The sequence below is a fragment of the Humulus lupulus genome, chromosome 4, assembly GCF_963169125.1.
Source record: "Humulus lupulus chromosome 4, drHumLupu1.1, whole genome shotgun sequence".
NCBI classification, from domain to species: domain Eukaryota; kingdom Viridiplantae; phylum Streptophyta; class Magnoliopsida; order Rosales; family Cannabaceae; genus Humulus; species Humulus lupulus.
Window position 1 is genome coordinate 246,642,897 of NC_084796.1, and position 17,414 is coordinate 246,660,310.

Here is a 17,414-nt window from a genome sequence, read left to right on the forward strand (position 1 = left end):
CGCGGCACGGCTTTTGCTTGCCGCGGCCTAGGGGTCTCTGGAGGTGGGTGCCGCGGCACAAGGAATGTGGTGCCGCGGCACAAGGCAAAATTCAGGGAGTGATATTTTGCAATTTTTGACCTTTGCTCCGGGGGTTCGGGGGATGTCTCCGGGATGTTGTTCTAGGGTTTTGGGGGTTCCGAGAGTGTGGATTAGGTACCGGGAAGGTAGTCTTGGATTGGTTAATGACAAGGAATATTATATTTGTGTTTGATTAGGACTTTGGAGAAGCTCGGGATAGAGGACCGTGCTTGTGGCTACGTGATATCGGAAACCAGCGAATTGAAAGGTAAGAACACTGCACCCGAATGTATGATTGTGATGGGACTAAGTGCTCCCGAGAATTGTTTTGTGTCATCGTTGGTATTATGCCAAGGGACACGTGTAAGCGGTCTAAGAGTACCGTTCATGAATTTAGCGCATGGGACGCGAATTGGCCACTGGGAGCCAGAAACGAAAGGATAACAGAGGGAGCAGCTTGTGAGCGCTAGCCCTGGTTATCATCTGTGCATTGTGTTATATGAGTTGAAATGCTCTGTATATGAAATACTTGACTATTGATATGCTTGAGTTTATGAGATGTTATAAGTGAGATTGACTTGACAGCTAAATGTGCATGCTCTATTATTGATATATGTTCTTGCTGGGCCTTGGCTCACGGGTGCTTCGTGGTGCAGGTAAGGGTAAGGGCAAGCTGGACCAGGCCTGAGGTGGAGAGCTCCGAGGTGAAATGTACATAGCCAGTCGTTCGATCACCACGGTCGAGGAGTGTGTCAGGACGGAGATTACCTAACCACTCATTTTGCCTTAGTATGGCTGTTGATGTATATAGACTTTGTAACTTTTGTAAATGACTTTTAAACTGTCATTTTTGGGATCCCTTGTACATAAACAATGTTTAGTAATGAAAATGTATCTTTTGAGACCGAAACTCTTTTAACCTTAGTTCCTCTACTATTTGAGTAACACGCTTTTACTTTAAATACTTGATTAGCAAGTTTGGCACATTATAAACACACAGTGTAACGGTCTTGGCTATCCAGGGCGTTACACTCTGCTTCGGCCTTTAATTAAAACAGAGATCTAGCATCAGGAGGTAGTTACTATTGTCAACAAAACAAACAATATAAGCATCAATCACAACCACCAATATACGGATACAAATGAGCTAGTTTTCAACAACATGAAAGTTATTTATATTATGTCAGTTTTTATAATATAATGAAAACAACCATATTGAGTATTAATTAGAGCCCAAGAAAACAATGACCAAATTGGATGACTTGTCCCTTTCATATGCATTGACATTAGACATAGTTCTCTATAGTTATAGTTATAGATGGTGTGGGCTTTCTAAACAAAAAATCTATTGTATTGGGTTTGGTATTTATTTTTGGAACTATAATAATAAAAACATTTGGGCTAGCTAGTAGTATTCAGGAAAACAGGATCACCCAGCCCATTTATACAATGTTAGTCCAATTCCATGTAATTAATACAATATGTTTAAGCTATAGCTACCTATTACTAGATTGATATTTACACATATTCAGTCCTATTTAAAATAGTATATTTGTTTTTTATGAAGAAAAAGAAGTCTTACTATTTTTACAAGTTTTGAGTTTCTCAGAATAATATGTATATTTGTTGTTCTTTGTGATGTTATTTTTCTTTAATTACTTCCCATCCTTTTGTAATAGTCTATCCATTTTCTTAATGCAACTATTTCTCACAGGTATCCTATAATATATATATATATTAAGTTTCTTTTTTTCAATGAAATGTGAAAGTTTGTGGTATGGCTCATATGCACTTGTTGATATTGTTGTATGTGTCTATATTTGATTATCTATAAATCTTGTTTGTTATGTGTTCTTATGTATGTCAATGTATATATTGGCTCATAAATTCTGAATTTTTTTGTGATGAGATTTTGTTTGTGTTTTGGGGCAAAATATGTTGTCATTTTGTAATTTCTTTATCTGGTAACAAGACTTTAATTTGTTTATGTTGTTTCTTTAATTTTTATTGTTGTTTCTTTATTTTCTGAAATTGGTGTTTTGGTGAAAATAAATAGGGGTATTTTGTTGATTTAATTTGGTATTGAAGAAAACAATTAATCAATTAACCTTAGACTCATATTGTTTAATTTTTCAATTGTTCTGTCTAACAATTAAGTGATCATAAAAGGTTCTTACTGTGGTATTTTACTTTGATACTTGCATTGAGCATAAGTGACTGCACTATTTTGTTGAAACTTTGGTTTTATTTTTGGATGTTCTGTTTTGGTCGAACAAAAATAAAGTGACTGCACTGAGTGCATTTATCTTAGAAACTTTTTAAGTTATGGAGTTTCTTTTAGGTCCATTTTTAAGTTATGGAGTATTTGGATAGAAAGTAAGTTGTATATGTTCTGTTTTTGTATGATTGGGATAATAATTTTGACTCTGGTTTATGGTGTTCAGAGGTACTTGTTATATAAGTATGTATAAGTTATATTGGCACAATTTGATCTTGCTCATCAGGTTGGTACTTGAGATTTATCCTTTTTACATTTCTGTAGCTTTGATTATTAAGATCATTTTCTTTTTTATGTTTCGAAGTCTAGATTTAGCTATCTTGTTTGTTTTGTTCATTTTTATGTTATCTTAATTTATAGTGGGGTTTTATACAAATGCATGTATAGAATTGTATATTTGAAGTACATGATTACATTTAAATCTTAAACTTAACTGGGATGACTATTAAGACTTTCTTCAAATAGGTTTTCATAAACCTTGCTGAATAGGTGTCACTGGAACTTTTATATTATTTTATTAATATTTTCTATATGTATTGCAACCATAATTCTGGCCAGAACAGATTAATAGAGAATAACTCACATGTAACCTAAGCATCAATCACAACCACCAATATACGGATACAAATGAGCTAGTTTTCAACAACAACATGAAAGCTTTTTATACTATGTCTGTTTTTATATTATACTAAAAACAACCATATTGGGTATTAATTAGAGCCCAAGAAAACAATGACCAAATTGGATGACTTGTCCCTTTCATATGCGTTGACATTAGACATAGTTCTCTATAGTTATAGTTATAGATGGTGTGGACTTTCTAAACAAAAATCATTTGTATTCGGTTTAGTATTTCTTTTTGGAACTATAATAAGAAAAACATTTGGACTTGCTGGTTTTGTGCTCTTGCTTATTCTGTTTTGTGTTAATATCGGGATTAAAAAATAAATGCTTTTACTTTTTGCTTTGTGTTTTCTGTTAAGTGTTTTGAATTTTAAGCTTATTTTATAGCCATCAAAGAATAGCTTAAGCTCTGTTTTTTCTGTGAAATCTCATTAGTTGTTTTTTTATGCAATCAATATTTATGGACTTTGTATCTTGAGGTATTCTTTTGGTTCTTTTATATGTTTAGGATTAATTAGGTGCCCATTTTGTTATTAGTTTGTGTATATGTGTGTTTAAATCAAATTCTTATCCTGTGTAGAGTATGATTTATGGTTTATTTTAACAAGTGTTATTAGTTGGTGTGTTGAGATTTTTAGTTAGAAATGTATACGTTGTTGAACTTGGTTTCTAATCTATTTATAGTATTAATTTGGTTTCAAATTTGATTATTTCAGATTGATTGATTTAGTGGATTGGTGGCTTTGAGTGTTTTGGACAATTTGACTTAGTGACTTTAAGGTATTATAAGTCATGTTGATTAAATCCCCACTATTCTGAAATATTAATGATGACCCATTGTTTTGAGGCCTTTTGTTTGGTTAATTTTTTTGTATATTTAGTATATGATTCATACTTTTGACTTTGATGAATATCTGGTTTGGCAATTTATGTGTTTCATTCCTTAGGCTTTGAGTTGTATGTGATGTTATGGAGTTATGTTTTTTATCAGAGGCTTAGATATGTCTTCTGCGGTTATGCAACATCACGAAGGTGATGGTGGGGCAGATCCTCCTTCAGATCCAATCCAGCTACAGGCTGATTGTGAGAGAGGTATCACATGCAATTATTTTTTTTGGATGAATATATTGAATTAATTTATTTATGTGTATATAATAATTATATGTATTTGAGAAATAATAGTGACAACTAAAACGAAAAGGCGCGGCATCAACAAAGGGTTTTCAACTCGAGAAGCTAAAGTTGCATTAGGTAGACCACTACCACTGGAGTGGGATGTTCGAGGGAAGACTTACAAATAAATTGGTGATTATTCCCAACATTTCTCTAGAGAGATCGGCATTTTCATTCGACAATATGCCGATCCCGACTACTACCGATGGGATAAATTACCCAGCGAAGTTAGGGATCGCATACTTCCTCATCTAGAGGTAATTTATTTCTATAATTTTTTTATTGGGTTCACTTTAATATTAAATCTAGCTAATTTATTTTATTTTTTTGATTCAGGATGATTTATTCGACATTGGTCAAAGTCGATATGCCTCAGAGAACCTCCCCGACATTCTTTTGGACATTCAACGGTCGTGCGCTGATCGTTACTCGAAGTGGAAGAATGACTTGTCCACTCATTTAAAAAAGAATGGTCGAGCACATCCTCCTGATGGTTTGGGCATGGAGAAATGGAAGAAGGCGATCTAGTATTTTGATCGCCCTGAAGTGAAGGTATTCACAAAAATATTCTTTTTTAATTTATTTTTGTTAATTTAACATATGGTTAACACAAGTTCTTTGCAGAGGCATTTTGAGACTAACTCTGCGAACCGTGCAAAACAAAAACAGAGAAGCGTGCAGGGTTCACAGTCTACGCCAGCCTTTCGTTATAAGAAGGTACTTTCTTTTTTACATAATTTTTATTTATGTTTTTTTATAATGATTTTTTTTCTTAATTTTTTTCAAACTTCTTGTATTGTAGCGTGATTTACAAACTGGGTGTCTTGCTGGGGTTCCAGAGATTTGGATGGCGACTAAGTACATAGACGGGGAAGGTTGGGTGAGCAAGGCAGCAAAGGATAACTATGTAAGTAAATTTATAGTTTATGATTTTCTTGCTTTATTGTGTTGTAAATTCTAATATTCTTGAAAATTGTGTGATACAGGAAAAGATGATGGAGATACGTGACACTCTGCAGTCACAATCATCTACGAGCGCCTCTGCTTCGAGTACTATCCCGAGAGAAGAGGATGACATTATTCTTGTTGAGACAATCTTTGGACGTCGTCGAGGCTATCAGCCAGGCCTTGGTCGTAAGATTCGTACGAGGGCAAATTGTGAAGCGGCTGATGTACCTCAACCAGCCCAACCACCTCCTACCGCACAAGACATGCAAGAGGTGAGGGAGCAACTCCGAGCCATAGAGGAGCACTTGGCTAAGATTGGTGGAGTCTTGGGATCTGGATCTTCTCAGCAAGGTCATGGTGCCGATCCTACAACACCTAGTTAAAAACATTCATATTATGTATTTTAATTTTACTATGATAGTTATTTTGTCATAAAAATATTTATAGTCAAAATATAATTTTGTGCATAATTAAATTTCTCTTCTATTTCAAATCTTTTGGCAAAAAAATGTGTTAGTATATATATTGAATAATGGCTTTTTTTTTAAGTATATATAATAGTGCTTTAACGATTACCAAAAAAAAATTAACTTTAAAAAAATAAAAATAAAAAAATAAGGACTTTTAGCGACAATATGTTGTCGCTAAAAGTCCAAATGTTGTCGCTAAATCTCAACATTATTCCACAAGTCAGAGGAAATTGCAAACTAATGGCGACGAAAAAATGGACCTTTTAGCGACAACGTGTAGTCGCTAAAAGTCCAAATGTTGTCGCTAAATCTCAACATTATTCCACAAGTCAAAGGAAATTGCAAACTAACGGCGACGAAAAAATGGACCTTTTAGCGACAAGAGGGAAATAGCGACGACATTTTTAAGTTCGTCGCTAATTAAAAACAATTAGCGACCAGCATTTAGCGACGACAATTAGCGACGACTTGGTAGTCGCTAAAGGAATTAGCGACGACATTTGGGGAATTAGCAACGACTTAAGTCGTCGATAAAACCCCTTTTTTTGTAGTGTGTGTCAGTCACTGCAGCCTTTGGCCACCACAAGATTGTCTGACAACTTTTTGGGTGTCTCAAGTAGTGGTGTTGAGTTCGTACACTCGAAAATTGGTATTTCCCACAACACTGACTGACACAAGAAAACGTGCAGTCGTATTCTGACAGTGTCAGGGTCATGCCTTCCCTGAAAGAGTGGGTTGCAACCTGCAAATTGAGCCCCGTGCAATCTGCATGGGCCCACTGCCACTTTTGTCATATAAAGGTTTTCTAATTAGGCTTTTAATCTCACTCATGTGGGAATATTCTTGTAATAACTCCTCATTCTGAGAGTTAATGACCCTCAGACTCTATAAATAGGGCTAGGGAAAAATTGTAAAAGGATTCACAATTTCTGTACTCAGAGCACTCTATACACCGCCTGAGAAAACCTCCATTGAAACTTGTCATCTCAAGCTTCAAATGCAATATTACCAAAGACTCATGGACTAGGGTTGTTTTATAACCTGAACCACATAAAATCTTGGTGTTAATTTTTTTTTATTTTCTTTAAATTTTGTTATTAACAATTCAAATATTTTATTTTCAAATCATTAACGAATCACACCCTAATTTTCTTAGGCTAGTTAGAGATGGTTCCAGCTCATGGTGTTTTATTTGACGTGCTTGATCTGTTCTCATCATTGAATGGGTTGTGGTTTGTTTGGTGTAGAAAAACTACCTACTGACTAAAGTAAGGGGGCTTATTGGTGCCTTCGTGGGCTACTGTAACCATTTGGACAATGGTACTTCGATTTGGGCCTTTGCTTTGAGTGATTTTTAGTCACTACAATACTAAATTTGGAATTTACATGAAATATGAGAAAATTATATAAATTTTGATATATATGATTTTTTTTGTGCATTTTTTATGGTATTTTTTGTTGTTTAACTTTTTTATAGATTTTGTTTTCCCATATTTATCAAATAAATTATTTGGTTTCCCATATTTTATTGTATAAGATTATTTATACTAAATTTGAATTTTTGTGAGGGTTGTTATCCAAAAAGCAGGCATGGGTGACGTGGCAGGCGTTTTCAACACGTGGCTGACACCTGGCAGAAGTTCTGTTCGACCATCGACCAATGAGATTCCCATGGCGTAACAGTTGAACTTTATATACGACCAGCCTGGTCGTATATCCTGTATATTTGGAGAAGATCTTGTGCAGTTATGATCATACCCGAGATTGTCTCCTATGATTCCTTGAATATCTGACTAATTAGGAAAGAATATCTGTAACAAATTTATGTAATCTTCCTTGAGCCTATAAATAAAGAGATATAGCTCAAGGAAGGGACTTTTGGCTAATTTGAGTTCATACTTTACAAGAGAATTAGAGCTCATACTTTACAAGAGAATTAGAGCTATCATCTTAAGATTGTATTATTCATCTCTCTAAGGTCTGTGAAACTCGGAGAACCCTAGTTCTTTGAACACTCCTTTGAGATTCTATATCAATAATAGCTTAAGTGAACGTAGGTCATTACCAATTCTTGGGGCCGAACCACTATAATATCGTTGTGTTATTTACTGTTTTTCCATTAGATCTACTTCAATACTTTTTTTCATATCAAATATCGACTCTATGTCAGTTGGCCAAAACGAGGGTCAACAAGGGTATTTCAGTAATTTTATGTATTATTATTATTATTTTTTTGTTCAGTTTTTTTGGAAAGCAATTTTTTAAGAAAAATCAATCTTCAGTGTTATTTCTTCTGCATGCAAGTACTCGAGTACCTATATCTTCTATTTTTTTAGGTTGCTTCAATATCACGTTTTTGTATAACCCTGATTTCGTCTTTCTCCTCTCCTTCAGCATTTGCTACTCTGATTTTCGTTCTTCTTTTTCGTTCTGTTTTTAGGGTTTTATAAGTTTTCTGGTTGTGGATTTGTGGCTACTGTGTTGTTTCGACTCGGTGAGTACCTAGTTACAGGGGTTTGTGTTTTAGTTTTTTTAATGTATATTTTTGTTAATTTTTCTTTGGATTATCTATTTTCGGTCGTGGATGGTTGTTTTTTAATCGGTGTTAATGGTGGTTTTTGTTTTTGGTGCACGATTTTATGGTTAGTTTTTTGGTGGGGGTTGACAATTTTTGATCAGTTGTTTTGGGGAAGTTTATGGGTAGTTATTTGTAATTTGTGCTATGTATATTTATATATATATATATCTGTTATTCTTTTTCATTTGTGTTGTTTGTTTTTATTTTATGCAGTGCATTGTCTATTTTAATTTCAAAGATTTCTGATGGATCACTCTGGTGAAGTTGGTGGTGTTATTGGTTCTGAGAAGAAATTTTCTGAAATAGTAGAGGATGATTCGAAGACTGTAGGGGATGATATTGGAGAGATTCTTCCTCGAAGGAGTAACATTACTCGTTTGAAGTCTGTTGAAAGGAAGAGGAGTAAATCCCCTTCCACTATTAAATAGACGAGGGAATCGTGTGCATCTGATAGTAAGGATGCTGTAGATGATTCTCTTGAGACTAAGCATGCTGTGGTATGTGTTTATTTTCTTAAGTATAATAATAAAAGAAATGTTCATATGTTGATGTTACTGTAATTGGTTTCACATTCAGGGGATTGTGTTTGTTTTATTTTTATAGTTGTGTTCTTTTGTTCCTAAAGTATTTTGTTTCTTTGTACTTGGTTGTATGTAACTGGTTTCTTGTGGATAAGTAGTTTATTTAGCATAATGTTCAGTTTTGATTGTGTTTTTATTTTTATTTTTATGGCTGTGTTTTTTTTTTCTTAAAGTGTTTTGTTTCAATGTATTTGCCTTGTGGTGTTTCAATGTTTCAATGTATTTTTCTTTGTTTCAATGTATTCTTTCAATGTATTATTTTAACTTTCCCACTTCCAAAAGATAGGTTCATAAATTTTCTAGGAAAATGCACAAATGTGTCTTCATGCTTATTATTAACATTACTTACTGCAGAGTCCAAGAACTTTACTTAACTAATTGTTTAGTAGTATTATAGAATTTTAGTATTATCTTTGTTACTGTGGATTTTTGGTTCAGACCGGGAATTATTTGGACACTCATAGTAGTACTTATAGATTTTCTAAGTTTAACCTATAGTTTAAGAATATTAAGTATAACCTAAGGTTTAGTCATATGACTGATAATTAAGGATTATATTTATTATACTATAAGGTTTAGATATCAACCAATAGGATTTTAAGCACATGTTATGAATGGTGATTAAGGATTAAGTATTTTTGAGGATAAAATTAAATAAGGGTAAAGTTTGAATGTTATAGGGTCAGTCAGCAACTTTGAATACGTTGAAGGCTTAGTCAAGGCTGTTTACTCCATTCAAACTTAGCTAAAAATGTGTAATTTCGTGTTTAAATATTCAGCGTATGCCGATATATCGCAGCTATAGGGGGCGATATATCGCAGCACGTAGATACGGAAAACACGAGACGATGCACGGTCGCCTCGGGCATACTGGCCCAGGCGATATATCGCCTACAGGGGGCGATATATCGCCTCCTCCAGCATAAATTCAAACATTTTTGAATTCTTTTCCTTTCAGCCATTCAAACTTCTTCAAAAGTCCAGCATCTTTTGAACGAGTCTTCAGCCTCTGCTGAACGATTATTCAAATGATTTTCACCTAAAAAGCCATTATTTTTATTCAAGTAAAATCAAGATACTTTCATTCCCAAACTCTATAAATAGGACCTAGTACCCAGCCATTATTCACCTTTTGCTCTAAGTTCAGAAGCTGCTAGTGTTAAGTGAGTGTGAGAGTGTAAACACCTGGTTTGGGAAAATCATAAGCTTAAACATCATAAGCTTATCAAACACTTTGGGAAGTGAGGTTCTATAGTATTTCGGTTGTGGTGTAATTTGATCTTACAAGTCTTTGAGGTAAACCCAAAACTTTAGTTCATTTGCTTTATGTTATTTCCTCTTTCATAACCTTCTACTCAGTCTCCTAACCCCATTTTATTTTGGTTAGGAAATCTAAGCTCTTGAGCACATAAGTTTCGGTAAGTATGTAACTTTCAATGGTTTAGTCTTTCCATCCCTTTCATTTCATCTCTTTTCTTCTTTAGACTCACTCTTTTTAATGGTTATTAGGAGTGTTCCAAAAAGTCCCAACTCAGTCCACATATCCCGGTAACTTTGGTAAGGAAAATAGGCTAGAATCTATATGTTTATGTTTATGTTTATGTTATTTTATGTGTTATGTTATGAAACATGCTATGAATATGTTATGAATGTGTATGTTTGTAGGCTTGGGCTTATGCCCTATTTGACTAACAAGACCCCAAAAAGGTTATGGGCATATGCCCACTTAGCTAGTGGGACCCCACTAATCTCATGGGCATAAGCTTGTTTAGTCTATGGGACCCCAAGTAATAATGGCCATTATAATAAGTGTATGTATTATGTGTTATGATATGTCTTTACGTTTATTATGAAGTTTACTATGTGTTAGATTTTCCTTGCTGGGCATTAGGCTCATTCCTTTCTGTTTTATGTGCAGGAAAATAAGCTTTAGAGGCGGTAAGATTCGTGACGCTTAGAGGATGTGTATCGATGGTGAATGGAGTCAAGGGGCCGAGCGTTATTCGATTCGAGGATGTAGTCTTGTTTATGTTTTTTTTATGGTTTTAAATGTATTTTCCGCATTTTCTATGTAACTCTTTTTACTTTAAGTTATTTTTGTTTTAAAGACAATGGGTACCCATATCCTACTTATTTTTATGAAAGTAACCTTTGTTTCTACAAGTTTATAATAAATTATGGTATTTTCGCAAATGTATGTTTTAGTAAGAATTTGTATGTATAGTTCGATAATGGTCCAAGAGTCTAGATTAGTGGGTCATTACACTTACATACTGACTTCAGTTAACACAAGAAGATAAATAGATTCTTACACACCAATACCAAGAAAAAGACAACAATATTTAACTAAATGTTGCACTCTGGTTCACCAACTCTTGTTGGATTATACATATAGCTTCTTGATTTTTTTTTCTTTAAATAATCATTACAGAACTAATATTTAATTATCAGCAGAAGTGGAAATTGATCTGACAGAGTACTCTGCTACAAGCTGAGCAAAAGATGATGATTTATTCTCTAACAATGTAGCAGGAGAGTCATGTTCTTCAACAAGCCCTGGATGAAAAAACATCAAAAAGTAAAGTAGAAATGAGGGAAACTTTGAGTGAGTTATGAGTAGCAAAACCAAAATCATAGGGAGAGAGAGTTGTACTACTCACCATGATTTAAGAGCAAAACCAAGTCACTGTCAATAACAGATGTTATTCTATGAGCAATAGTTATAACTGTACAGTTTGAGAAGTGTTTTCTAAGAGTTCTCTGAATCAGATTATCTGTTGCTGTATCAACTGAGGCAGTAGCTTCATCTAGCACCAAGATTTTACTTTTTTTGAGTAGCACTCGGCCAAGGCACACCAACTGCCTTTGTCCCATACTCCAATTCTCTCCATTTTCTGAAACTGAACTTGCGAAATTTTTAATGTTATGTACTGGAGATCCTGTTCTATGTACTAAGTAGTTAGTTTTAGATTGAGTGTACATTGTTCTTAAAATGTTTTATAACTGTTTAATGTACTTAGTTAGACTTGCTCATATACTCAAATCCAGATGGAGAATTAAAAAAAGAACCTGAGGAATCAAGCTTTCCCTCCTTCTTCCTAACTTCATCTCCAAGTTGGCACCTATCCAAGGCCTAAAACATGTAACAGGACATTCAATAGTTTGTAGCAACAACACAAATAATTCTGTTATGATAAAATGTAATTTTTCAAGACTAAAAGACCCACCTCCCATATTTGTTCATCTGTGTACTCCTCAAGGGGATCAAGGTTGCTTCTTACTGTCCCTTCAAACATGGTTGGATCTTGAGGAATAATGCTCAGCTTTGACCTCAAGTCATGCAGTCCAATCGAAGATATGTCGATGCCATCTATCACAATCTGGCCAGCAGCAGGGTCAACAATCCGAAAGAGTGTCTGTATGAGAGTTGATTTTCCACTACCTGTTCTTCCAACAATGCCAGTTTTCTTTCCTCCGGGAAAAGTGCATGTGATACCCCGCAACACAAGTGGCATATGTGGCGCATACCTAACCTATAGTTTACAAATCATGCACATGAAGGAGAGAAGGAATCAACATGTAGTGACTCCCCTTCAAGCCTTTATTGGATCTGGCTCACAGAAGAACCAGCTTGATTTTAAGAACCTTTTAAGATAGAAGTTAAGGGTTCAAGCACACAGTATGTATGTCAAGTAAGCCAATGTATAAGAGCCATATAAGTCAACAAGTCAAGCTCAATAGAAGCTTTTGTTCAATATTATCTGACTTGTGAAACAAGTAAACAATGTTAGCAACGATTAAGTACCTGCAAATCATGAATTTCAACTTCTCCATATGATGGCCAAGAACTATCTGGGCGGTTTGATTCTATTACAAGAGGAGGCTCACTAAGGATTCTTGTGTATTGAAGTATTCTCTCCACTGATATTATCCTGTTCTCCATGTTGCAAAACCTCCAGACAACCGAATTTTGTATCATATTTAGACTAAGTCCATACATTACAGCTAAGCCCGCAATGCCTACAGTAAAAAGATAGATTATTCAGTGTTCCTTAAGCTAAGAAGAATAGCTGGGAAAGTGTAAAAATGAGAACTTGCCTGGTTCAATAAGTCCCTCAGGAGCAGAAATCAAGAATAATAATGAGAAGGCAAATGTAACACAAGACAACATATCCATGCGAAAGCCTAGCCAGTCAACTGCACCGGAGTAATGAAACTTAGTTCGGGAATATGCATCAATCAATTGCATATTCCTTTCATGAAATCTTGATTCTTGATCAAAACACCTTATAGTTGTTGACCCTGAAATTGTCTCTACAAAATGTTGTATCACCAGTGCTTCGCAGACTCCTTCTAATCGCGCTAGTTCTCGAGATGAAGAGATGTAATATTGCTGCATACGAGAGAACCTTTGTGAGAACTAAATTGTCACATTAGAATTGAAAAATTCCAATTGTGAAAGTCACCAGGAATACCTGGTACCAGATACATGCTGCAATGACAGGGACCAAAACTATGAAAACCTGCCATGAGGCCTTGGACATCACAGCAATATATCCCAAAAGCTGGATGCATGAAAAGGCAAAGGAAAATATAATCCAAATATTCATATCGACCGTGCTTTGATCGGTAGAAGCCTGTAAAACAAATGATAAAGCAAAAGTGATTGATTATGAAACAACCTTCATTATGTAGTATCCATTAATCATAGTCTTCACTTACTCTATTTAGGATTCTTCCACTTGGATTGGCATCAAAGAATGACATGGGAGCTCGGAAAATGCATAAATGCATTTTGTTAAACAATGAAGTGGCTATCTTATATCCATTTGTCACAAGAAGCATCTCTCTAAAGAGAATACAAAATGAACATCCAATGGCCAAAGCAGCATAGACCATTATAAGTGTAGTGCTTCCAACAACAGGCTTTACATTCTCTGAAACCGGACTTGCCCAAGTCATCCAATAATTGCTCCCTATCTGAAAAAGCTCAAACAAAATATGTGCCAACAATATACATGGCACAAGAGCTCCTCCATATGCTATTGTGATATATTCCCAATACACTGATAACCCAACTCTACCTTTCTCTCTCTCTTCTTCTTCAACAAGCTGTCGTCTTGGTCCAACGTCATTACCATTTTCACCATCTTGTATACCTTCAATTTCTTCTTTCTCTGTGAACCCATTCTCAATAACCAAGTTTTCATCAATCTTGCCAATGGATATTTTTTCAACTGGACCTGTTTCTGCAAGATTAATTGCAGACAAGGCTTCATTGTGTGCACCCACAAGTTCCATAAAATCAGTTCCAGAACAAAAGATATCGATGTACTTTCCAGCTTGGGTAATCTTTCCATCTTTCATTACCTAATAATTGCAAATAAATAGATAATAATGCATAGTATTCTCTGGAGAAAAAAATGGAAAAGAAAAGAAAAGAAAAACTACTTTTTTTTTACCAATATAAGATCAGCAGCAGGTAAGAACTCAACTTGATGAGTCACATATATGACTGTCTTTGAACTCAAAAGGCCAAGCAGGCATTCCTGTTATACAAATAGAAAAACAGTCACTACTATGGTTTGTAATAGAAGAACATGTTAAAGTAACTCTATAATAAGCATATTTACTAACAAATTTTAAGAAGAAAAAATATGTCAACAACAATGCCTTCTATTACCTTGAAGAGGTGGGATCCTGTATGAGCATCTACAGCACTGAAAGGATCATCAAACAGATAAATATCAGCATTTTGGTACAAGGCACGAGCGATTTGTATTCGTTGTTTTTGGCCACCGCTCAAATTTATTCCCTTCTCCCCTATGATTGTCAGATCACCAAAAGAAAGAATTTGCAGGTCCTTAGTCAAGGAACAAGCTTCAAGAACTCTCTCATACCTTTCTCTTTCCATCTCCTTGCCAAACAATATGTTCTCTTCTATGGTACCATTTTGTATCCATGGTGACTGAGAAACATACGCCTTTGTACCACACAACTTAACAGTACCAGATATCTTTGGCATTTCTCCTAGGATGCAAGAGAGCAAGCTTGACTTACCCGAGCCAACAGTACCACAAACAGCTACCTTCATGACATGGGACACCTTGAAACCAATATCTTTCAATGTTGGACTTTGGGAAGACAAATCCCAAGAGAAATTACCATCAACTATCTCAACTGCTGCATCATAACTACCTCTTGGAAGCTTCCCTATAACATCAGACCGCAGTTCATCAAGACAAAGGAACGCTGCGATTCTGTTAAGAGAAACCTTAGCTTGCACCATCATTGAAACTGTCTCTGGAAGACTATAGATGGGCCCTTGAAGAATACCAAATGTTGCAAGTGCAGATAAGATCCTTCCTGTTTCAAGTGGGATCCTCAAAAGTACACATGTACCAAATGTGACCGCAGATATAAATGCAGGTGCACCCCAGAAGACAAATGAGGTCATAGCAGAAGTGTAAAGATATTTGCTCAACCACCCTTCCTCAGTTTTCCTGAGCTCAACAATCTTAGTTAAAAATTTCAACTCCCATCCTTGTAGTTTGAGAATCTTCATGCTACTCATTATCTCAGACATTGCCTTCATCCTAGTATCTTTAGACTCCATCAGGTTGCTTTGAAATTTCTCCTCCAATCTTCCCAAAGGGACATTTGTCAGCATAACTAAGACAGTTGCAAGAAATGTTGCAACTGTTGCAATGCCAATATTTTTATACAAAATGAACAAGGCCAAAGAAACTTCTACAATGGTGCTCCATACATTGTGGATGGACCAAGTCGAGTCACCAACTCGGTCAACATCAACTGTCATGACATTGATGATCCCCCCACTGTTGTTCTCTTGTTTGGACTGGCATGAAAGAGCCAAACCTTTATCATAAATAACAGCAACAAGTGCAGCTCGTACCCTCAGTTCAATTTGGGGCATCTTAAAATACAATTGCCTTTCTGCGATGATCTCCACAATCTTTGCAACAAAAACATGGAAACCAAAATATAGCCCTCATTCTTGAACTCCCTTCTCCCATTAAGGTACTGCACAAATATGCTGATAAGAAATGGGCCAACATTAGTGGCCACAACATTAATAAGTGCAAAGAAAATTGTCAATACAATCTCTTTCCATTCTGAGAAGACTAATGCTTTAACCAACTCGAGTGTTGTCACTCTATTATTACCTACACCGCCGCAAACAGCCTCAAGCTTATTTTTAAAATTTGGAAGAGCCCCAAAAACACTATCCTTGGCATCAAGTTGAGGAACGTCCTCAAGGTCCAAAGTCTTCTTATTCCCAAGAGAAATCAAAGGACCCATCCAAGAGAAACTTAAAAGACTAAGTATTCCAGCATTAGAATAGGGTGTCACAGTTGCATCCCCTCTGGTATCATTTGACGCTACATTAGTACCATCATCACCATTCAAAAGGGATTCTTCAAGAAGAGAATCTTCACCTTCTTCCTTCTTAAAAAATCCCATGTGCATGAAAAACAGACCAGTGATAACAGAAACAACATCGGATATTATGGATTCAGTAGGTAACAAAACATGTCTGGTATATAGAAAAATGTCAATGACAAGGCAATAGCAAGAAACAGAAAAGTAGAGACCCCACCAAACTTTCAGTAACCACGAGGTATTTGATTCACCAAAAATAGAGTATTGGTTGTGCAAATGAACAGAAACTGCACCCCAACCAAGTGTTCTAGCAGAAAAATCCAAAAGGGTCAGTACTATCCTTTTCTCAGTCCAAGTCCAATCATTATTATACCAATAAAAGCAGCTCAATACACACAACACAAGATTAAACGCAGAAAGACTTAAACAGCAGATGAAAGTATGTCTATAGTACAACCAGCTTTTGGTGTTTTTAGGTCTATCTTTTGGACCCTCAAGACAGCCCACCTTAAACTTCTCACACACCCAGTATAAGAACAAAGCAAATAACAGAAGTACATGTGCTAAACCAGAAATCCCACGTTGGAAAACTGGTCCAAGGAAAAAATCAGTACTTGGATAGAGCTGAAATGAGAAGTAGAGTGAGAAGAAGGTAAGCATACCCTGTTCAGATGAAGAACAAAGTTCCATGTTAGTCTTCTTCTGTAAGGATGTAAATGAAGTCAATCCATGTATATCCATGATGATGTTTATGGAAATAAATTATGCTAATATCTTCAACTACTTTGTCTTTGTTTACCACCACTAGGAATGATATTATTCTTAGAACATGATAAAATGGTCAAACAGGAGAAGCTGTGGGCATGGTTTATATTATCAAAATCATGACATCGCCCATAGCTTATTCTCAAGGTAACTTTGAAACAAGTGAACAATAGAATACAAATATTTTCTCAGTGGCCAGCCATTAACAAAGAAAAGACTAATATCTTTCAAGTTTCTTCCTTTCTTTCATTTATTTTAGCACCACTTTTCTCTACGTTCTTCAATTGGTCCAAAAAAAAGGTTCTTTCTCTTCCACTTCTTCACCAAGTAATAAATGGAGGGAATTAAATACCCACTTATTTTGATGGAAAGACATTCATTGTGAATAATGTATGAAATTTTAGTGTTAGATAGTCTAATCATTGTCTGATGAGATGACTGTCTCTGAATGCAAATGACTATTGTTAGCAGTTATGTCAGTTATGACAGTCATACAAGTTGGTTAAGTCATAAAACTACAACTTCTTGTCTGG

The 17,414-nt window shown here is 35.4% G+C and overlaps 1 protein-coding gene and 1 pseudogene across 1 annotated transcript; one reads left to right on the forward strand and one right to left on the reverse strand.

The window, feature by feature from the left end:
* Positions 1-4,680: 4,680 nt before the first annotated feature.
* Positions 4,681-8,559, forward strand: LOC133833135 (uncharacterized). Its single transcript, XM_062263392.1, has 4 exons — positions 4,681-5,042; positions 5,122-5,434; positions 7,994-8,047; positions 8,396-8,559. Exons 1-4 carry the CDS (start codon positions 4,983-4,985, stop codon positions 8,557-8,559), a joined length of 591 nt encoding a protein of 196 aa, XP_062119376.1. The 5' UTR covers positions 4,681-4,982.
* Positions 8,560-11,152: 2,593 nt separating this feature from the next.
* LOC133833136 (ABC transporter C family member 3-like) lies at positions 11,153-16,806 on the reverse strand (annotated as a pseudogene).
* Between the last annotated feature and the right edge of the window lie 608 nt (positions 16,807-17,414).

Bases quoted from the DNA above. Each gene is read 5' to 3' on its own strand.
- LOC133833135 (XM_062263392.1), top strand. From the start codon at position 4,983: ATGGCGACTAAGTACATAGACGGGGAAGGTTGGGTGAGCAAGGCAGCA. The intron at 5,435-7,993 runs GTCATGGTGCCG...TTCTGTTTTTAG, and splicing joins ATCTGGATCTTCTCAGCAAG to GGTTTTATAAGTTTTCTGGT. The intron at 8,048-8,395 runs GTGAGTACCTAG...ACTCTGGTGAAG, and splicing joins TACTGTGTTGTTTCGACTCG to TTGGTGGTGTTATTGGTTCT.